This window comes from Nesoenas mayeri (genome assembly GCF_963082525.1).
Source record: "Nesoenas mayeri genome assembly, chromosome: 9".
In the NCBI taxonomy this organism is placed as follows: Eukaryota; Metazoa; Chordata; class Aves; order Columbiformes; family Columbidae; genus Nesoenas; species Nesoenas mayeri.
The window spans coordinates 4,957,178-4,979,917 of NC_137557.1; the positions used below are offsets into that span (position 1 = coordinate 4,957,178).

The 22,740-nt window shown below is 46.5% G+C and overlaps 1 protein-coding gene across 2 annotated transcripts; it reads left to right on the forward strand.

Annotated features, from left to right (window-relative positions):
• Positions 1–1,665: 1,665 nt before the first annotated feature.
• On the forward strand, positions 1,666–20,864 carry EIF4E2 (eukaryotic translation initiation factor 4E family member 2). 2 transcript variants are annotated; one of them, XM_080349827.1, is made up of 8 exons: positions 1,666–1,746; positions 2,523–2,637; positions 3,927–4,061; positions 6,388–6,492; positions 9,256–9,408; positions 9,500–9,636; positions 17,836–17,914; positions 20,379–20,864. In XM_080349827.1, the coding sequence occupies exons 1-7, from the start codon at positions 1,727–1,729 to the stop codon at positions 17,879–17,881; spliced, it is 711 nt and encodes a 236-aa protein (XP_080205953.1). In that variant the 5' UTR covers positions 1,666–1,726; the 3' UTR covers positions 17,882–17,914; positions 20,379–20,864. The 2 variants fall into 2 exon arrangements, with proteins under 2 accessions (XP_080205953.1, XP_080205954.1); XM_080349828.1 differs by lacking the exon at positions 17,836–17,914.
• The last annotated feature ends 1,876 nt before the right edge of the window (positions 20,865–22,740 follow it).

The window sequence follows — 22,740 nt, forward strand, 5'->3', positions numbered from 1 at the left end:
CAGTAGGACAGCTGAATTTCTCTCAATGTATTTTCTGTTTCCTATGATCAAGAGCAGCGGAAGAGTCCTTGACACTTTAACCTTGGCGATTTCCCAGACAAGGAGGGAAACTTTGTGAACAGAGGAGCCCTTTTCTGTTTTCTGCAGGTAAGAGCATCTTCAGTATTGCCCACAGTTCTCCTACAGTGACTGTTCCACATGCCAAGACTTTCTTAACATCTGATCTGCCACAAATATCTTTATTCATTCCAATAATAAGCTCTAGGTAGTGGGGAAAAAAAGGTGCTGATTCTGGAGACCTGCTGCAATTTCACTTTCTTGAGGAGAAGAAACTAAGAGTAGCTGGTGAGCTGGTGTCTGAATTTCCCAGTAAAACTAACCACAATTGTGGTAGAATGCCAGCCTGTCCTGCGAGAAAACAAGGGCTGATCAAAGGTCCTCCAGAAGGCAGGGGATGGAAATCCATTTGCTGACTAACAACTGGCTCCTGGAAGGCATTAGAAATCTTTTACTAATATTGACATCAGCAGAGACCCAGAGGCCAGCGGAGGAAACAGCCCGTGAGGTTTATCTGTGAACGGGCCTCCACAGCAATTTGTGCAACATGCCCTTTCTGAAATATTGTGGTAAACTGCTGGCCTTCAGAGCGCATGGATCTCATTTATGTGTTCCTGCAACCAGCTAGGAAATTCTTTATGAGTTTTTAAACTATTTCTGCTAATATTTATTTCTTAATAATTTTCTATGTCTTCTAAGATTATTTGAGCCTATAAAACACCAGGATGGGAATTCTGGGGTAGGGATATTTAACCTGGGGCTAGGGAGACCTCTTTTCCCTGCTCTGCCATATTTCTGTGATTTCAGGGATGTTGCCTAGACACCCATTGCCTTTGATTCTAAATAGTAAAATAAGAATACCAGCATCATGTTACTGTGTTTTGAAATAATATACCCTAACACTATAGTAGCAGAGAATACGTAGTAACTCACATATGTTGAACACCCTTTCTTCATATTCCTGCTGTACAGGCTGTGGATTTTCTCTTTCTCCACATCACAAGGTGGTGGAGAAGCAGAAACTACATCAGTCAGAAAACCATTTTCTAGTTAGAAATTATGGGTCATAGGTATACAAAATACTAATGAGAAGATTCTATGCTCACGGAGTAACGGGATCCATAAAGCGTGAGGAGCCTGCCTGCCCTGCAGGGAGAAGGAAGCGCTGAGGGGTGTCCAGGCCTGTCTGTCACCACAGGAGGTGAGTCAGGCAGACCCCTTAAAGAGTGACTGACTGACTGACTCCTGGAACTGTATCTACCAGAGACAAATGAACACTATGAATAAAATGGCAGGGAGCTTGAGCTTGCTGGCTGTGTCCCTGCAGCGAGGGAGCTGCGCTGCCGGCTCTGGGCGTCGTGTGAGGTGACGCCCGGACCCGCGGCCGCACCGCCCGGCGGGTTCCCGCCTGTGCGACGGGCTCACTTCGTGCCACTCCCAACATGGCGGACACACCGCAGTGGGCGCCTCCTCAGCGCCCACACTCAAGATGGCGGCGGGGAGCGTACGCTTTTTCCCTTCCCCTCAGCTCCTTCCGCCCTGCCCCGTGCTTGTGCCGCCGTGGGGAAGCGCGGGGCGGCTCTCGCCGGAAGCGGCGGGAGGCTTTAGGGGGCGGACTCGGCGGAGCGGAAGTCGCTGAGGTGGACGGAGGTGGCGGCGGCGAGCGACGATGAACAACAAATTCGACGCGTGAGTCGGCGGCGCGGCCCCTCGGCACCCTCGTCCTCGGCACTGCGGGGGCTGCGCGGCCACGCTCCCTGGCGGCCGCTCCGCGCTGCTCCCTCGGCGCCGGGCGGGCGGGACGCGATGAGTCACGGGCCGCGCTCAGCCCCGGCCCGGCCCCGCTCGGGTGCTGCTGCCCGGCCCTGAGGGGACGCGGGCCCGAGGGCGCGGGCAGCGGCGCAAGCCTGTGCGGGTGACGGGGCGGGGAGCCGCGGGCCGGCCGTGGGCCCTTCGCAGGGGTTGAGGAGGGCGGAGAGACCTGGGGGTGTCTGCCGGCCTGGGGCTGCCTCTGCTCGGCTCAGGGGCGCGGGGAGCTGGGTGGGAGTCAGGGGCACCGCAGGGTCTCCGTGTTCGCCTCCTGAGTAGTTTAGGGACCCTGGCAGTAGTTGGGGTTTTCTGTGACAGATCCGTGTTTAGAATGACCTGCTTGAGTTTGTTCTAAAAGTCATTTTGTTGCTCGCTTGTGCTTCAAAGCGTGTGACTACAGGAGAGTTTGTTCTAAAAGTCATTTTGTTGCTCGCTTGTGCTTCAAAGCGTGTGACTACAATTCCTGTGATGGGCTCCATGCAAAGTATTAATAATAGTAATAGTTTTCACCGTGTGGGTTGTCAAGTGTAGATTTCCAAATGCTGGTGGCCCTCGTGCCACAGAGGAGCTTAGAAGCAGAAACCGCTGGGGCTTGGTACGAAAATTCTCAGCTGCGAGATGCAAGGCTCACTTTTTGTGTTCTTTTTCTTTATCAGATTGAAAGATGATGATAGCGGAGACCATGACCAGAATGAGGAAAATAACACACAGAAAGACAGTGAGAAGGAAAAGAATGACCGAGAAAAACCACAGAGTACGACTAAGAGGAAGGTACAATGCTGGCACCTGTGTGCTGTCACTAGGTCACAATGTGGGGGTGTCCTCAGTTCAGGGATAAGGAAAATGTGTCTTGGTGGGCTGTGGTTGCTTAATGCACTGTTACTGTTGTAATGAAGACAGAGGGGCTACATTAACATTTGGATAATTTGACATAGTTTTTGGAAGGATGTAATCTGAGGGATGAGTTTTCCCTTCACAAACGCAGCTGGTGCTTTGCCAGGCTTTTGAATAGAAATGAGAAATAAAGCTCTATTTTTCTCCCCATCTTTATTTTTCCTAAGAGCATGTAGGGGAAGGACTGATTGACAGGGGAGTCGTGGCTTGCAGTTGGTTTACCAGGCTGTGTTTGTGCCACTGTTGAAATAACTCTTAAGACAGGGTCTCAGTGAGTGTACTGTAGGCTGTCTAAGAAGGCATAAATTCATCCTGCTTTTTTATGGTAGCTTAGGAAAGCTGATCTGTCTAAAGTAATTCAGTCTTCAAATTTACCATAGACAAGAAGAGAGTAGAGATTTAAACCCTAGTTATTCCTGTAACAATATAAAGTGAAACAATATGAGGGCTTTTGAGGGATTTTTTTTCGGTCCATTTTGACTCTCGGGTAATGAGCTCTCATTAGCCTCTCTTATGCTTATTAGAAGTCTGTTTAATCAGAAATGGATGTTTTGCTAATTGAAAAGTGATCACTGTCCAGTGCTAGCCATGGATTCTACCAAAGCTTACATAACTGGTTCCAAGACAGACTAATCCTCCCAGACTGTCAGGGTGTTGGTTGCTTAAGGGAACCGGTGTCACCAAAGAGTTATAATTACTTTTGAATCATGGTTTAGTATAAATGCGTTTTGTTCTTTCCAGAGGATGAGAGTGGCTTTTTTTTTTTTTTTCTTAATTTGAAAAAGTTTAACTCATGTCCTTTTTAGTTTCTCTTTTCTTCTTTGAAATAGGAATAGTTAAGGACTAAAGGTAAAATTAGTAATATTGCCTTTACAAATTACAAGGGTTGATTTTTCTGTGATGCTCTCCTGAGCTAACTTATTATTTCCTTAGTTAGCTCTGTGCTGTAAATTTCTAGTATTCTTTATAGTAGTCAGCTGCTATTAGCCTAATGGTCCATTTCAGAAAATGAATAGATACTATTTTTCTGTAAAAATGAGGACCAGTTGTTTGGTTTGGAGTCTGTGATGGCAGGACCATATGGACTTCTGATGCTGTGAGTGTAATTTTGCCCGTTGCCCCTTCAGAGGAGTGTGGAGGGGTAAGGATGCTTTTCTGTTCTGCAGGCTGTTGTCCCAGGGCCAGCTGAGCACCCCTTGCAGTACAATTACACCTTCTGGTACTCCAGGCGAACACCCGGGAGGCCAACCAGCTCGCAGAGTTACGAACAGAACATCAAACAGATTGGCACCTTTGCCTCTGTGAGTATATCCCTGCTGTCCTTCTGTCCTTTGGGCACTGTGTGGCCGTTGTGGCTGGCTTACCCCTCTGCTCTTGCTGTCAGGAACAGAGGAGATAGAGTGAATTTCCACGACTTGCGTAGGAGTTCTTGAATTGCCTACAGCAGGTGACGTGCCTTGAGAGTTCCCTGCCCTGTGCTAGAAATCTGGGCTGGCAGTAGTGGTAGTAGCTGAAGTAATCATAGAAAATGAAAAGAACTCCCATGTAGCTTAAATGTGTTGGCTGGAGCAGAACTTGACAGGTGAGCAAGAGAAGAAAGGAACAGTTTCTCTGGGTGCTATGGAGGTGTTGGCACATTGTCTTTTGCCTTTCTGGAAGTGGTGACTGAGGAGCAGTTTGCAGTGAAGTTCATTAACAGGCAAATTGCAGTCCTGTTCCCCTTCCACTCCCTGTGGAATAAATTGAGCGTATTCTGGAAAGGCAGTGTGGTGTTGTTGCATGGTACTGGCAGTGTAAAGCTGTCATTAACATCCCAAGATACATAAGCAAAACATGTCTCTGTTGTAGAGGCACCACATACAATACCATTCATAAGGCTGGGAAGTCTGGCTGCTCAGTGGTTTTGTAGTAAATCTAGTACTTTGTCCAGATTTTCCTGGGTCCCTTACAAATGTTAATTTTGCCGACCAGTAAATCTCTGTCTTCTGTAATGTGAGAATTTGTAACAATATCCCTTTATCCCTTCTGGAGGCTGCAAAAATAGGCCTGTCCAAGCAGCTGGGTTGTGTTATTGCATCCCCACAGTATAAGCGGGGGAAGAATAACTCTAAGCCTGTTGGATTGTGGGCTGTCACTGCTGCTATTCCCTTGTGTGAGCAAGTACTTTTAGCTCAGTGAATGAAAAATGTGGCTGCTGCATGATGATCCTGCAGTAACTTTTCAGTCTGTTAAATCAGTGTAGACTTAACAATGATTTATTTAGCTCCTTAGAGGAAAAACTTAACGCATTCTGTTGTTTGCTCTTTGCTGCAAAGAATTTGTAGTCGCTGTCATAGGTTGGAAGTGTTAGAGTTGAGTTAGGATGGAGAGAGACTGGCCAGCAGATGTGGTGATGTGTTTGGTTCCAAGATCTCTTTAAGGAGGGGTAAGAACAAGATTCAGAAAGAATTGTCTGAGCCTAAGTCTGGGTTCAGATTTATTATTCTTTTTTCAGTGGTAAACTCTAAGAGCTTTTGAATTCTAACTGCTAAAGGACCTGTTCGCTCAGTGCAAGAATTTATTTCCACACTGCATTTGGATCTGTCTAACAGAAATAGATTGCTTCTGACTCCACCTTAACTTGCTTCCTAATTTTATTGACTATAAAAGCAAATTCTTGCTTGGATGGCAGACGTCAGAGATTGGAGCAGAATTCCAAGTGCTGACCAAGTCATTAAGGTCTCTGATAAAGTACTTGGGATGGTGTCTGACCCCTCCAGCTTCACTGCTGGTCTGCTTAATAGCTATTGTCTTCCTGAGTAGAATCCTCTTAAAATGTAGTAATTAGTATAATCTCTTCCAGTGTCTTGTTTGTTTTAAAGATCCAGCCTTTCTAAAATCTTTTCTCATCCAGAGAATCTCAAAGGATAAACATCTTATTTTTAAGAATTAGAAAAGATGATTCCCTCGTCTTCCAGTCAGATTATCTGAAGTAAACACAGGGGTTCTGGAATGGTAACTGGTCAAAGTGAAGTGGACCAAGTGTACCATGGCGTATTGTAAAAAGGAAATAAAGAGGTATTTAGGTGAAAGCTCTGAATGGTGCCTTAAGATCTTAAAACAGCACCAGAATGTGTCTTTTGTCTTAAAACCTGGACACAGTAAAATTAAATACAAAAATGTCTCATTTGGAGGCTCCTGGAGCCTCCACGATTGCAGAGTACTGTGGTTAATGCCAGGCTAATATATATGGTGTAGAGAGTCTTGGCTGTAGCTTATACATTTGATGTATACCCACTAATTGAAAGCTTGGGCAATACAATTTACAAGATACGTTTGGAGCTGTTCTCCAGAGCAGCGGTTATCTTAGCACAGATTTCTCCAGACAACCACCAAGTAACTTTGGAGGCACCTGCTGAATATTTCAAGCGGTCATCTGGTAATGGAGCCAGCCAGGAACAGACTCCCAAGCTCTGATCCTACTGCTGCCTTCTGGGTGTCCTGATCAACAGCCTTGTGACAAGAAAATAGAACAGAAGAAGGAAAGGTGGCTCTGGCCAGCTGGCGGAGGAAGGGAAGCCTGTTTCTGTAGGGAACTTGGCTGTTAACAGTTTCAGCAGCCTCATTGTGTGGTTCATGTCATTGCAGGTGGAGCAGTTCTGGCGGTTTTACAGTCACATGGTACGTCCCGGGGACCTGACAGGCCATAGTGACTTTCATCTTTTCAAAGAAGGGATCAAACCCATGTGGGAGGTGAGTTGGAGCTTTCATTTCTACCTTGGTATTTTCCCAGAGTATTCTAGAGGGAACCTTGCACAGCAAAGGGACTCTTGGTCATTAAATGGCACTCCAGGCTTCTCTTGGGTGCAGTATTTCATTCTGGCTTTCGTGTAAACTAGTCCTCAGGCTCTGTCCCATGTCATCTAGCAGTCCTGTGACCTGCTGGCAGAGGGGGGAGATGAGAGAGTTGCCAGCTGCACTCCCAAAGAGGTTGTGGAACTGCCTTTGCCTGCGGGTCCAGAGGATCTTTGGGCAATGTTGCCTGAAGCTCAATGTGGAGGGGACCCCAGTTAAGCTCTGTGCCTCCAAATATAGACCCTTGCCCCTTATTATGGCTTTGTCCGGTGACAGCAGTATGGGGCTTTCATCTAGAAGGGCTGGACCTCTTAAATGGAATTCAACAAAGCTTATAGGAAATGAACTCTCCTTTTCCAGACAAAGAAGGGGTGCATATGGTTAAAGCCTACAACTGTACTTCCTTTGCTTTTTTTAGTTTCAGGGCATTTAATTTGCTTCTGTTCATTCCTATCCAAATCTGTTAAAAAAAAAAATCTCTGCCCAGCAAATCATTCTTCCAGTTCCTGGCCTGCTTCCAATGATGACCAATACCATCGCAGTATGAGGATTTTATGTGTTGCTCCAAAGCACCTAATTATGCTGCTTGGTCCTAAGAAATTTATATGTGACCCTAGCTGGCAATTATTTTAAGCAAGGTGTTTTATAGCCAGTTACTGCAAATACAATTTATATAAAACATTTAACCCTCTTTGGACTCCTGGTGAGCTAGCTGCTCTGATAATCTGTCAACCAGAGAGTCCACAAGTTAATGATACTGGAATTTCTATAAAGTGTTTCTCTGTAGCCATTTTGTGGTGGAGAGATTTGTTTTTTCACTTGTGGCTCCACTCCCTTCTTGTATTTATAGAAGAGGACCCACAATCTTGCTGCTGACCTTCCCTTTGCTTGCTTTGCAGGGCTTTGTTTCTGCACTTTTCCCTCCTAAACTAATCCTTGCTTACTGTCATTGTTTAGGCACATAGGTGCATATATGTAGCTCTTACCTTTTCTAGATCCATCTGTGCCTTTTCTGGGTAAAGTCAGAAACACTAAGCATAATGTTCCTTGGTGATTTACTGGGCTGCAGATCATTATTATTATTCCGGTAAAGGGAAATCAAATGCTTGACTGAACTGAAGCTTGTTTAACCTGAAAGAAAACTAACAATAACCATAAAACATGCAATACAGCATCTGCCTCCCAATCACTGTTCTCTTTCTAGCCTTGAACCTGCTTGAACCCCCTGTGAAATATTTTGAGCAATACCATTTTCTCTTCTGACCCCCATTATTCATTGTGGAAAGTTTGAGGAGTTAAACCCAACTCCCTGCTTAAAGGCTGAAGCCTCGATGGCTTAATTCTTACAGTGTGATGTTCACAGCTTGGAAAACAAGGATGCTTAATGACAAAGGAGTTTGCATCTCATGGGAGTATGCCACATTCCTGGAATGTGTTGATTTGGATTCCTCACCTTGCATGTCGCTGCTCTCATGCTCTGGGGTTTGTCCAGAGCCGACACCTTCTGATTTCAGGTCAGGCTTTAGCACTTTCCTGAAAATGGGGAGCCTGGTGAATGCTGCTGCTATGCTGGCACTTCCAGGATTCTTCAGGATTGCTTTGTTAGCACTTGCTGTCTCTGAGAGCACACAAGTGTTTTGTTTTATCTGAGCCTTAAAGAGTCTTTAAAGCTAAAATGAAGTTAACTTTGTTTCATTAAAGCCTGGGCTGCCCTGCCTGGCATCTTTAAGGAGTGTCCCATCTTGGCAGAGGGGATTGCTGGTGATTTGGCCAGGGATGTCCTGTGTTGTGCAGTCCCCTCTGCATTATCCTTTGTTCTTCTCTGTCCTAGACCTGTCTTCCCTTTCCCTTCCTTACTGCCACCTTTTTGTCTTGTTCCTACCCCTGTCTTTGGCTTCGGATGGAGTTTGTTCCTCTCACCGTGTAAGATTTCCCAGCTACAGTGTTGTACAAGAGCGTGCCACAGGGTTCTGCACAGAAGAGGAGCTCCTGTTTCACACAGGTGTGCGTTCTGTGAAGCAGGGGCGTCTGTAGCAGTCTTCAGCACTTTTTCAGGTGCAACATATGGAATCACAGTATTGAGGTGACAGACTGGGGCTCCCAGTTCCAGTGGCTCCCAGAGAACAAACTGGTCATTTCTGTGTTAGCACAGTTTGTGAGCCCATTCCTGGAAACGTGGAAGGAAAGTGTTTATCAATTTTTACTTTGCTTTTAAATATCACTTTCCCTGCCTTCCATGTTCTGTGATAAGGGATTTTTCCAGTTTTACAAGCAGAACTACATGTGGAGAGGATTAGATGAAGGGGGAATTGGTCTCAGGTTTAGGAATAGTTTTAGGATCCTTGCTGCTGGTTCTGTGTGCAGATTGGCAGGCTGGTGCTAAGTCTTTTCTAGTGGGATCAAAACACGAGAGCTCAAGTCTTCAGTGCATAGAACTTTGGAATGCGGAGAGTCATTGTTTCAAATACTTTGTATTCAAAGCAGTATACATCTGTCTCTGCTTGTATGGGGGAGAAGTGAAATGCTTTTGCTTGAAAATACCTCCATTCTGTCCCTTGCCCCACCCAATCAATATCTGCCATGTCTGTGGCTTTGCTGTCTTGGGGGAAGCAGAAAAAATAGCTAGAAGAAAACAAATTGATTTCTTGCCCCTCTTTCTAGGATGATGCCAACAAAAATGGAGGTAAATGGATTATCCGTCTGCGAAAGGGTTTAGCGTCACGATGCTGGGAGAATCTCATTCTGGCAATGTTGGGAGAACAGTTTATGGTGGGGGAGGAAATCTGCGGGGCAGTCGTCTCTGTCCGATTCCAGGTAAGCACTTCGGAGAACTGGCATGTACTTCCATTTGGAAGCTGGGCTATAAAAACTACCATCTGCTTACCCCTCCCTTGCTGTTCCATAGGAGGATATTATCTCAATATGGAACAAGACAGCCAGCGACCAGGCCACGACAGCCCGGATACGCGACACGTTACGAAGAGTGCTCAACCTACCTCCCAACACCATCATGGAATATAAAACACACACCGATAGCATCAAGTATGTGTGGTGGCAGGGGGAGGGCTTGCTGCTGGTTGCATGCATGCTTGAGCAATTTAATGCAGATCGCAAGAACTGAGAGAAGTGCTTGCGTGCGTTGGGGCTGTTCACTGTGAACAGTAATACAAACAGCAGCAATTGTTGCCAGGGGACTTCAAAAGCCAAATATCTGTGTCATTATCGTGCTGTTGTTAGGGACATTTGGTTCTAGTAGTAAAACCTTATATTTTTTGAAGCGTATAGTCTGTAGCTTTGTTAGCAATCCACCCAGCCTGTCACTTGGGAGAGATGTGCAGCCCAGTGTGGGACTGTGGCTTGATGTATTCAAAGACAAGATTGCAGTTGGGGGGGACGAGATCGTTTGAATAAATAGAGATTCTGGGGAATAAAGTGCGGAAGCTAACGGGGATTTATAGTGCCATTAGACTTATAAATGGTCTTGGGAAAGTGCTGTGTGAATTTACAGTGCTGTACAAATGATTTCTAATCATAATAAACGTCATATATTAAGTCTTCCAGGCCCTGGTGACAGAGGCTCTTTAACAAGACTAGAAGATCACAGTACACAGAGAGGACAGCTGTATTTTTAAATAAACCTATTATAGCTTACCATACCAGGCCATTCAGGGCGACTTTTATTTCCCACAAAGTGACGAAAAATTGCATATGTAGGTATTAGAGATGAATAATGTAATTTTTCTTTTTTTTTTTTTTTTATTAAGCATGTTCTAAACCAATACACTGATTAGGTCATATTGGTTAAATTAATGCTTGAAAAGGTGTACCCAGAAAAAGAATTGAAACAAATTAATAAGACATTGATAGAGCAGTGAGTTTTCTCATCTAGCCCATAATCAGGGTACAAATACTTTTCATTACTTGCTTTCATTATGCTCACTTGTCCATTCGACATATTCACCCTGTCATCAGCATGCTGGCAAACAGTTTGGTGAGATCAGTCCTGTTTGTAGCAGACAAGTAGCTTCCAGTTGTGGCCAATTTTGAGTGTGGGCCACTAGCAATAACACAGAGGTCTTGTTTGAAGTGCCTGTGGGCATCTAGTGTTCCATGTGACCCTCCCCACTGTGTGCGTAGGAAAGAGAAAGGAAGGAAAAATTATTATTATTAAACTGAATCTTTTCCATGCAAATTTGATTTCTGAAAGTTCCCACTTCTGTTGAACTCTCGTATTCATGATTTTTGCCAGTAACGTTTCTTATGCACCTTTTGCCAGGAGAGGGCACTATGGACTCTGTGTCTGTGTTACGAGATAGCAAAGTGCTGGTGTGGACACACAGCAGGATATTTTACTCCTGTTCAGCAGTAGCGGACTGCGGACTGTGGGGATGCAGCTTTGAGGTGTGAGGTGTTTGACTTCTCAGTCTCTGCAGACAAGCTGTGTCCTGCCTCAGCTGTCCAAAGCTGTGGTGGTTGGTTGTGTAGCAAGTTCAGAGTAGAAACGATGTGGCCTTTCCCTTATAAGCTGTTGCCACCAGGACTTCTAGGACTGAGAATGCTGCTATAGCAATGTTTGTAGCTGTTCTTGCTCTGGCAGGTGCCAGTCCTTGCGTGATGGTGCTTCCAATGTCGTGGTCGTATTTCCCTGCGACAGTGTAACATGCCATGCTTGCTGCCCTCTCTTCCTGCATAGCATTGAAGTTTCATTATGTGCTGCTGACGTGTGGTGCAAAATGAGCTTGTCCAGGAATAACAGGTGTTTGAGGAATGAAGTTTAGTAGCTCAGATTAAAGCTGGGAGCAATTCTTAAATAGGGGCGGACTGGCTTGTCTCCCAACTATTATTTTGTGTGTAGGAGAGATAGTCAGGAGTTGGTTTGATGGTGTCCTGGTGAGGTAGCTCTAAGCAATTCACCTTCCACCATGTAGGGGGATTGTGCGAGCTCTTTTTTTCCATTGCCCCAAGCTGCAGCAGCCTGATTGCCGTGCTGTCCAACATCTCCTTCTAGCAGCACTGGTGTAAATTCAGAGCAGAACTGCTTGCTGGTGGAGTTTCTGTGTAGTGACGTGTGGACTGACTTTCTTGCCTAGTGGCAGCAACTGCAGAGAGGTGAGGGTACCTGTTTTGTTGACGAAGAAGAACAGGACAGCCCCAGCTTTCAGTCTGACTCTGCTTGGCTATGCTTCATATCATTAAGGATCTCTCACTAATGAAGAATCTCTTGTGTAACTATTTCTATCCTCCATAAAGTCTGGCTTCTTTTCCTCACCCATCTATCAAGCCCTGTTGAAATACTGTCCGTCATGAATAAACTCCACTTATGCTGTGCATGTACCATGTGATTTATGACTCAGGAGAGCTTTCTAGCCAGCACTCTATATTCACACTCTGGCTGTGTTTTATGAAAGGCTCTAATGGAAGAGCCTTTGTCAGGGCTGCCTTTCTAGGGGGGCTTGTGGCATTTTTCATTTGTATGGGCCACATCTCTCCACTAGAGCTCTGCTCATGTGCAGGGTTTGATTGGCATTGATTGGGCTTCGGGGAAGGGAGCACGCTTAGCAAGAAAAGAACAGGCGTTTCTCAAAACCTTGACTTTTAGGTAGTGAATTGACCTGGATTAGCTTTTGACACACTGTAAATGAATGCTTCTGTAGAAATTACTAGTGTGCCCCTCACTGTGGAACCTGAGTCCTGTGTTTCAGGATTCATATATTTCTTTTGTGATGTTGCATTTCATGTTAACTCATTTTTAGACACCATTTTTCATGAGTTGTCAGTGTGGCTGCAGCCCCCTTTGTTTCAGAAAATGGTGGTGCTGCCAAGCTGTGCTTGAAAAGTATCTGTTGCTTCACAGCAATTCCAAGGAGCTATTCTGCATTCTGTCCTTTTTGCTGTCAGTAGTGGGGCTTGTGCATTTAGCTAGATAAGCAGATCTTTCATTGCAATTTTCCTGTGTTTGTCCTTTCTCTTGCTTGCGATATTGACAAGCTGCCTAAATCCCAGCCAGTGGAAGGGTCAGCCTAGTCTGTATTAATTTCCAATCTTCCTAGAAGAGCTAGAGCAATCTCTTGGACTCTGCTTAATTCCAGGGGATTTATAGTACCTTAGACATTACAATGCTGAGCGTCTGAAAAGTACATGTGTGACATTTTGTGGGCTCCCTTGTTTAAATAACTGGAGAGAAATCACTTCTCTCCATTCCCTTGGAGGTGGACTGAGAGAGGTGCGCTCAGTTGTAGTGAACCACTTAATAGATTCTGTTCATCAGTGTTCTTAACCTTGGAGGTGACATAGTCCAGCAGTGACAGTGGGTTATGGACAGTGGTACTCCCTGTGGTTTGGAATTAAGGGGGGGAAAAAAAATAATGATCTTTTGCTGCCTTTGGAGGTGCACTGTGCTTGTTTTGAAAGCATAATATTGGTGGCTACAGCCTGGTCATGTCTCAGCCTTTTGCCCTGCCTGGGGTTTTCAGCCTTTTCTGCACCAATAACTGTGTGGTCAGTGACCATCTCCTGTGCTGAGAGCTCCCACCTGCACCAGCGTCCAGGAATCCCAGACAAATTCCACAGCATTGCTTCAGATGCCAGGAGAGATCAGACCTGTGGCCACACAGCAGCTGCCGCTGAGCTGGCTGCTCTAGAAATATTTTCGTTGCTGTGTGACTTTATGGATCGTCCTGTCAGCTCTAAAGCAAGGCTGCTTTTTCTGAAAACAAAGCTTCAGTTATTTGTATGTGCTTGCTGCAGTGAGAGCTGAGCAGGGTATAAAACTCTCCTTTCAAAGTCACCACTGATAACTAATGGGACGGCTCGAGTAAATGAGAAGAATAGTTGATCTTAATAGGGCTGGCACTGGGTTCATTTCACTGCAGGCAGCTGGAGGAAATGGCCTTGGACTAAATTTTAGCAGGGAAACAAGCAGATATCCTATAGAAGGAATATGCACAGGGGCAAAGTTCTTGGGACAAAGCAGTGAGGTATGACAAAGAAAAGAGAAATCCCCATGGAAGTGTCAGGTGTTTGACGAGATTTTTGTGAGGCAGCAAGCTGGTGGTGGGGTGCCCGTGAGAAGTGTCCCCTGTTGCTACATCAGAGCTCAGCCAATTCTGTTAGCTCTGTTGTATTTTAATACCACTAGTTTCCATCGACTTGCTAATTTCGAAGACTTTAGAAGAACTTCTCACTGCTGCTGTCCTAGTTGTGTTATCTTTGTCTTTATGTTATGTGATGTGGGCCGGGTTAACCTTGTCTGAAGTTGGGTGGTTTGTGGATAGGACCCACAGACACTGTCTGATGCCCATCAGTGGAAGGCTGGTTGCCTTGGATCTTGCCAGCTCTAGTGAGCTCTGTTTCACCTTTATTCCTTCAAGTCTGAGAGCGGGAATAAAAGCTAAAGGAGAGTGGTGAGGTTCCGCATTTGATAGCTGTCCTCCTGACTATCTGCAATACTGGCTTAATTCATTTATCGCTCCATTCTCCAGTTCCAGTAATATTTCCAGGTGCCACAAGTCCAAGAGCACTTCTGTAGACCTGTGCTTTGAAATGATGGATTCATTGATTTGCTCTCCATCACCACAGTATGCTTTATTCAGAAGAGTCCGTGACTTTGTAAAAAGCTTCCTTATCTCGGTGGCCTGTCTCTTACCAAAAAAGTGACTATTACCTATTTATTTCATATTTCTTTTTAAAGAGGTTGGTTCAGAGTGTTCATTTCAACATCGTGATGGCTTCCCTATTTGCCTTTGCTGCAGATACTGCCAGATATGTGAAAGAATTATTTCAGGCTAGAAGAATATCCTGGACTTTTTAAAGCTATAGGTTTTCAGGCCTGTCACAAAGTTCTAAACTGGCTTTGAACAAATCCCAAATGTTGTGATAGAGCACGTGGAGCACCCAGGACGATGCTGTGCTGCTCTGGACACCATTGCAGAGTGTGGCGGGTGGTCACTGCTGGGAGGTGACGTGCAGGCTGGCAGAGGGGACGGACCCTGGTGACTGTCGTGAGGGTGGCACGCACCATGAGCTCGCTGTCTGCTTTTTTAGCAGAGGAAGGTGACAGTAAAGAAAGAAGGCTGCACGGGGAAATACCGAAGGGGAACTGCTAGGACTAAAGATTGAGGGTGGTTGGAGAAAACAGCAAGTGCTTCTTGCACAATGGTGATTTGGAAAGTCCCTTGAAGCAGCTGTGGCTGTTCTTCCTCTTTTTACTGGAGCCTCTGATAGTGGCTCTTTTTTGCATTTTCTTTCTTTTCCCCAGCTTGGTGGGGATAAAGGGAGCCCTGCCTGGGTCTTCACCATGAGCAGTGCGGGAGAGGGTGGCAAGTTTCAGCAGTTGTGGGTCAGGAATGAGCGTGGAAGAACAGCTCTGGCTGGCTTTATTTAGCCTGCTAGTGTTTCCATTTTGCATCTGTTCAGTGGGAATAACCTAAGCGTTGGGGATCAATTCACTGAGTATCTGACTGCTGTGCAGGCAGGATAGCAATAAGGTACTAAAAATGTCTATACATAAAAATAACCTCTTAGACTGTCTGGCACTGTGCCTTTGGCACGTCACAGGTCGTAAAGATTATGCCAGATGAAATTAACTGGCAGCCTTGTTCGGTATGAAATGGAGAGCAGTTTGCCCCACTAGCACAGTTTAGGTACATTAGAGCAGACACATCCTGGTGAATTTTTTCAGTCAAGTCAGCAGATAGTTGGAGTAATTAGTACTATAATATGTATGAGGGTCTTGGCTTAAAAATTCTTGGCTGGAAGAGCTTTTTCTATATGTCTCTGAGAAGGACTTGGCAGCTGAAGGACTATGTGCATGATATTATTAGGATGTTGGAACAGGAAACTTCTTGGTTTAAGAGGGGTAATAAATTATTGATTATGTTGACAAATAATCTGCCCTTGTGTCCCTTCTGCAGAGATCAGAAGGTACAAATTTGGGGAGAACTGTGGGAGAGGAAGGGAAGATGTGGGTGGTGGAAATGTGGTAGAAATACAAGGCAGGAGAGGCTGGAGGGAAGACATGAAAGTAGAGACTACATGGCTGGAGATGTGTGTAGCTTTCCAATCCGTATTCAACAGCTCAGAGGGCTTCATATCACATTTCTCTTCCCCCTAACTTTCTTCTGGAGGGAGGCAGTTGCACCCACACTGTCTGGTACTATGTGCTGACTGGGTGACATGGGCAGTCTTCCTTGCTCTGGAAGATTTCTTGGCCTTGAACAGTGCTGTGTCTGGGGAGACTTGGGGGAAGGTTCCCATTTAGAGACCTCTGTGCTGCTGCCTTGCTTAGAATGAGCCCCATGAGGGTTTGTCTCTCCTCCAGGCAGGTCAAGCTGAATTGCAGATCTGACCTCAGCAATCATCTGTAAGATGCATCACTTGGTCCTTCTTCTGCAGACCGGTTCACCCTTGATTTTGCCCTGTACTTGCCCAACTGAGTGTTGAGGGAAGGCTGGTGTACGAATGCTGTCCTGTCGCATCTTCAGCACCCTTTGCTGTCTTCCTCACGTTGCCTTGGGCTTCAAGGGCTCACATCTGAGGGTCAGCCGGAGATGCCGTGTAGCTTCGGGACTCGCATGGATGACTGTTACTCTCTTGTCCATCCTAGTCAAGATCAGGATTTCAAGCTACCGTGGATGGAGGGAGACTGAGGAGAAACCCCAGCCAGCTGTAGATAAGTGCTCTCTTGGACCAGCTGATCACCGTGGCAGTTCACAAGAGCCTGTGACTTGCAGGGCTATGAAGATCTAGTTGCTTCTTGGAAGTTTTGTCAGAGCAGTTTTGAACTGGGAAGAGCTGGAGTGCTTTGCCACTCACGGGGCTTGTGCTGGGGGTGCTGAAGTCAGTGATCTTTAGGATTTCGCTTCCAGCACTTTCAAATGAGCGATTTGCTGTCCTGGGAAGGCAGTGTCACAAACTCCACGCTGTACGCTACAGTGACAAGCATTTTGCTCATGCCCGCTTTGTTGGGTTCCCAGCAAGACTGCCAGTATGTGCTGTACAGTCTTGCAGAGGACACCGCAGGTGCTCTGCCAGCATCCTCTGTGTTCATTTGGACTATGTCTTTGCTGAGAAAGAGCATGTGAAAACTGAGCTACTTTTACACACAGTGGTGAGGAGCTTGACACAGTGAGGCTCAGGTAAGAGCCAGGTGGAGGGTCTGTTTTTGGCACAGATGCTGACAAATACAGGATTTCCATTTCTGGTCTCTCCTGCCATGTTGCAGTGGCCAGATGTGGCAATGCAGAAAACAAGATGTGAAGTAGCTTCTCAGTACCAGCAACAAAATCTGCAGGACAGTGTGGGTTTGTGACTTACCTGGGTTCCCTTTAAGGTCCCTCCAACTCCATGAGACTCTCTGTGTTCCATAAATGACTTCGCATGTGCTGTGGGCACCGGTGCTGTTTTGCTGGGCATGGGGGAGCTATGAGGTTCTTTGATGTCTCTGATCCCAGAAGATAATAATCATGCTCACATTAACCTCAGCATCTTTTCCCTGAGGGCTTTCAGTATGCTGCCTTCGTAAAACAGACAGCAATTTTTCAGTCTGCTAGCTTTGTCCGTCAGTAACGTTCCCCGCCAGGGAATGCAGTGTTAGGCCTGTCCCTCTAACTTATCTGAAAACATTTTCATTTCAGAAAGCTGTAATATTTTTACTGGGCCATCATTAACAATGCAGGTTTACAATAGGAAATGAGACTTTCTAATAACAATTGGATTCTGCTGCCTGATTGAAGAATATTGTAATAACTAAGCTGTGTGGCATTAAAAGAAGCCCCTTTTGGGGGGATTACTACATACGCAAGTGTGTGGTGGAGCGTGAGGTCAGTAACTGGCTGAATTCAACCAGCCAAGGAAAATTATAATCCTCCAGAAAAATGTAACATTGGCTCTTTTATTAGCAAAAGGAAATAGATACTCCATTGGTGGCTGGGAAGGTCATACCTGTCTCTGGGTATTAATGTGGCTGTATCAGCAGCAGCCATTGGGAACGCTTCATGTCTGTGCAGAACGTTAAAGCTGCCTCGCGCTGTCAGATGTTTGGCTGGGTTTTAAGGATGCTTCTGTCCACTGGGGCTATCGGAGAATATTGCCTTGCTCTCCGAAGACAAGTGCCTTTCAAACGCCATTGAATGTTTCTGCTCTCGTTAAAAGTTAAGAAGCCTGTGATCTGAAGTGCTGTTTTTTTGTTTCTTTTTTTATTATTATTATTATTTTTAATTTTTTTTCCCTCTGGCTTGCCAGGGCCTGGGAGGAGTTTCATGGCCTGGTGAACAGCAGTGGCCGCTGATCGAACGTTCCCCCTCCCTCTGTCACACACAGGGTAGGGCCTCATCTTTCTTTGTATGTGACTTCATGGCATACCTCTCAGCTTCCAACCCTCTTCCCACGGGCTGGTGTGTTCTCTTGCCTTGTGGGCCTGGTGATGGGCCCATTCTGCTACTGACTCTTTCCCAAAGGTCAAAATGATTTTTTTTTTTAAGCTTTTTGGGTTTTTTTGACCAAAGCCTCCATTCGCTCAGCATTTGCTGTTGTGCTGGTGTGTCCTTCCTCTGTGCAAGGCACTCATGTCCCAGACCAGGTCCCAGGAGGCTGAGAGGTATGTCTTCAGCTTGGGTCTGCTGCCTAGGGTTGCCTGTCAGATGTGGAGTGGTAAATGAATGCTGAGTACATCCGCATGATGGACACTGAGCTTGGCAAACGTGCCTTTGCTCTTGACAGTGGGCTGGAGCAAAATAAATTAGTCTGTCAGTAAAAGCTTGTTCAGGAAGGACAGACAGTAGTTACTGTATTTAGAAATAATAATGCTGTGGCTAATGAGATGAAACCACCTTCTACTTCTGGTAGTGGCGACTGGCCATGTGCAGAGAAAATAGCCAAGGTGAGCTCAGGGCTGTTGTGAGCCTCACAGCTCAGATTGTTTTTCCCCTCCAGCACCCACTTCCCTCGTGACAGGACCTTTCCTTACCCAGGGCTTGCAACAGGCCTGGCGGTGGGACTTGTGTTTGGTTGTAGCCAAGTAGGATTGCGGCACTGCCAAGTGCCAGAGCGGGGGAACCCTCTGGAAGGAAACTTTACATCGCCCAGTTCCCACCCCGTGGTGGTACGTGGCTGTTCCAGCACAGCCAAGCTGTAAGGGGCAACAGGGCATCCCAAACCTCCTCTGCACCGTTGGGCAGGCAGTGCTCTCATAGCTCCTGGGTGGAGTTAATACTGTTCCTCACAGATTTGGCTTTTTACGAGGATCAATGATTACAAAACATTACACAGGCACCTAGTAGTGTTTTTATTGTTAGATGACATTCAAATGGCCTTCCAGAAGAGGAAACCAGCTCAGTTCATGAAATACCAGTCTCAGAAGGCAGGAACTGTGCCAATTGTATCGGAAAACAGTGACAGAGTTGATTTAGCTCCCAGCTGGATTGGGCTGCCTGTGATAAGCAGAGGGCCTAGGGCACCCTGATAAAGGCAAAAGGAGGGGAAATGTAAAAACCTGTCCAAAAAAGGGCTAACCAAAGTGTTCTGCTCTCCTGGGGGTGAAAGCACAGTATGGGATGGAAAACCAAACCATTGTTGCAAATTAACCGGAATACAGTTAATGGATCCTGAATCATGTTCCACAAATGGCAGCACAGCCTGCTTTGCTGGCAAGTGCAAAGGTGAACCCCAGTCTTTTGCAGATGGCCTCCAGCATGGTTTTTTGTGTCATGTCATAGCAGAGTAACTTGTTTAACTCTCTAAAGAGTGTTTTTTACTTCCTTCTGCTCCTCCAGCTCTCCAGCCCACCTCTTGGAGATGTTCCAGCACGCACTGTGCTGTTACAGCTCTTCACAGCACACAGTGCTAGCGCAAGGGTTTAAACAGAGTTTTACAGTCCTGCAGAGCACCTTGCTCCTGAAGCTGCTGCCACAGCTCTGCCGATTTGGTGTGATAGGTGCTGGGGCACCCCTAGGTGTTTGGTTTGGGCGACTTACTGCCCTGGCCCCCTTATGGGAAGAGCTGCCCGACCTATCATCTCAAAAGATTTGTAATCTCATTTATTTCTATTTGAGTTTAAAGAAACACACCACCTTTCTATTAATGCGTAAATACACTTTGCCGGCTGCTGCTCACAATAAGCGTTAACAAAGAGGTTTCTGTAACCTGCCACATCTTCAGTTGCTGCCATGTGCCACAAGACTACACAAATGAAGGTTGTGGACCAGCAGTCTGCTCTTTGTCAGTAGCCCCTGTCAGTGACTATACTCATGTGAGCAAAAGGGAATGAAGAAACTCTTCTATTTAAACTTGAGTGAAACATCCCTTTCAGATTAGATATTCGTTTAAGGTAGGAGAAACCAGAGAGCTAAACTTGACAGCATGACAAAAGAAGCCTAAGTGCAAGGGACAGTGTCAGGAGAAGATTGGACTGACATGTTTGTGCTCCAGGCAGAACCCCTGAGGACAGATGTTTGGGAAGGAGGAGATCTTGCAGGTTGTTCAAATTCCAGAATCTATCGGGGAAATTTCCAGAGGCTGTAATATGCTTTGCTCTCAGGAGGTGATACTTTTTTCTTCCTGATGAATGGGGATGAACAAGGCTCTCCCTGTATTCCAGGTGTTCTGGAACAGCAGGTTGACTTGTGTGAAAAGTGTCCAGTTAGCAGATCTGCTTAGGAGGCTTAATGAGCATTGATTTGAGTGACATACTGGGATGGCAACACTGGTAGCTGTGGCGGGTGGAATGGGGGTTGCTGTAATCTGAAGGAATGCACACCTTTAACCTCTTTCTCCTCTCTGTTTTCCAGGGATAATTCAAGCTTTCGAAACACAAAAATCACATTGTGAGAACAAGAGTTGGCACTAAGCTCCTCTCTCCGTGTTGAAAGCACTGAGAGGTCTCCACCAGTGCCCTCCGACCTCTGAAGGGACTCATGGGCCGCTCTCTCGCACTCCTCCTTGGAGGAAGGATCCATCTGAAGCCCTCCAGCAGCGGTGACAATAGAGGCTGATTTTTGTCAGACACAAACTTTTTTTTAGCAGTGGGGCGGGAGGCCAACCTTTCAATTAGCAACGTGCCCTGGGGGGCCGCATCTTGCAGCACTTTCCTCTCTTTCTCTACATGGCGTGCAGGTTCTCTGGGATTCTGCCTCGACGTCAGAGCCTTTTGCTGAGGGATACCAGTATTATAAATCTCTCTGCAGCTGGGAGGAGCTTCCCAGTTGAGAGTCAGCCCTATGGTTTTCAGATGCCCCCTTTCAGCTCTGTCAATAAATTATTGGGTCTCTTTGTTTCTTTCGGTCTCTCTGTTTTTTGTCTCTGGAAATCAGTGGGTGGTATTTCTCCAGGATGTGGTAAATCCCTAGACGTGCTTCTGCCAGCTCTGCAAAGCATCTTCCTCTGAGCTGCAGCAGCAAAGCACCCCAGGTACCAGTGGTAGCCAAACTTCACCATATTTGCGGACTTACATGGGCAGAGAAGTTAGAGGTGTAACATCTTGCTTAAAAAATGAGGTGCTTTCTTCATCTTTGCACCTTCTTCATACTCCCTGGTTAGCAGTGCCTTGCACCCAGCCCTGTTTCTTGGGGAGAGGGATGTAGCTTCTCTGAAACGATGACAAAGAGGTGTTTGGTGTCACTTAGTTACCTTGACTCTGTCTCGGAGATCCAGCAGTGCTACCCTGTGTTGGATCCAGGGAAAGGCTGAGTGCAGGGCCATGTGTGCTTCTGGAACACACTGAGGTTTGCAAGTCCAGCCATCTGAGAACCTGGATCCCCGTGCGTGTGGCAGGAGGGGGCGATGGCCCAGGAAAGCTGTGACCAGAACGGGGTGCTGAGTGACCCCGTCTCCCATCCTCCAGGGTGAGACCGGGCTGATGGGTTGTTGCCTGGAAAGCTGCAGTTTGGATGCCACAGAAACAATAGGAGCTAATTATTTCCTCGGATTTGCTTGACTACAACGCTAATTGTACTCATTAACAGCTCAAGCCTTTTCCCCTTTTCCTTGGGGAATCACGCAACTGTCTTTCATTTTCAATAGAGCCTTTGCACTGGGTCCAGGAGGGGAGGCTCTGGCCGGGGATGGGGCACGTCTCCCACCCGACTTGCTCTGCGCAGTCCCTCGGGAGAAGGGGCTGCTTGGGCCAATTTGGTACCAACCACAGAACCAGCAGCCCGTGTCTGAGACAATTATTGGCCTTGGGGACCAGGAAACCTTCAGCCTCCTGACTCCAATTGCAAATTCCTTGTGTTATTATTGAAGCCTAGACTGAAAGCAGTCAGGACTAGCAGAGGAAACTGAAATATTCAGTCTTCTGAAGGGTTTGTTTTCTGCGGTGAGGGTGTCAGTCCTGGGCTGCCTCTGGAAACATTCAGTGCACTGACAGTGGCGACAAACTGCTCCCTTTGCCCAGGCGGTCTGTGCCTGCTGGCGCCTGGCTGGGCAGGGACCAGGGCACTTCATGGGCTGTGCCATCCCTCTTTCTCAAGACTCCACAGTCCTACTCTTGCTGCTTGTTTGCCACCAGCTTGCAACCAAATGCTCTTTTCCAGCGATGGTTTGTTTCCCCCGCTGCGATCAGGTACCACTACGGCTACTGCTTAAAATTCCTTTTAAATACAACGCTCCCCTGCTGCTCCTCCAGCATTTGTTAGGGGGGATTTAGTTGTAATTACATTTTGACAATCTAAGCAAAAAATAGCCTTGCAAGGCAAGGCTGAAATACTAGCTGCAGGCTCCTTTTATCCACAGCGCATTTAGCTTCTTGCAAATGACATCACTTGGGGCTTTAGTCCTGTTGTTGTGCCCAGCTGCGCGTCGTGTCCACCTCTGCTATTTCATGGACTCGCCCACTCCTCGCCTCTGATACCCTGCGTCTAAGCTCACGCTGATGAGCGCAGGCTTGCTATTAAATCTGAAAATGCTGCAGTCCTGCTGTGTTTGCCCTTAAATACGCGTTGTGAGTGAGCTGTGGAAGAGCCCATCCCTTGGGGGATGTTTTCTCCCGCTGCTGCCGTGGTTGAGGTTTGGAGGAACTTAGTGCTGGTTCCTCTTGCTCAGCTGTGAAGGGAGCGAGCTGGCCGGGGTGTGGACCTTGTCCTCTTGAAGGCTGCAACTTTTCCTGACGTCAGGAGAAAAGCAGCATTTGATCAGTGCCAAGCACCAGGTTTG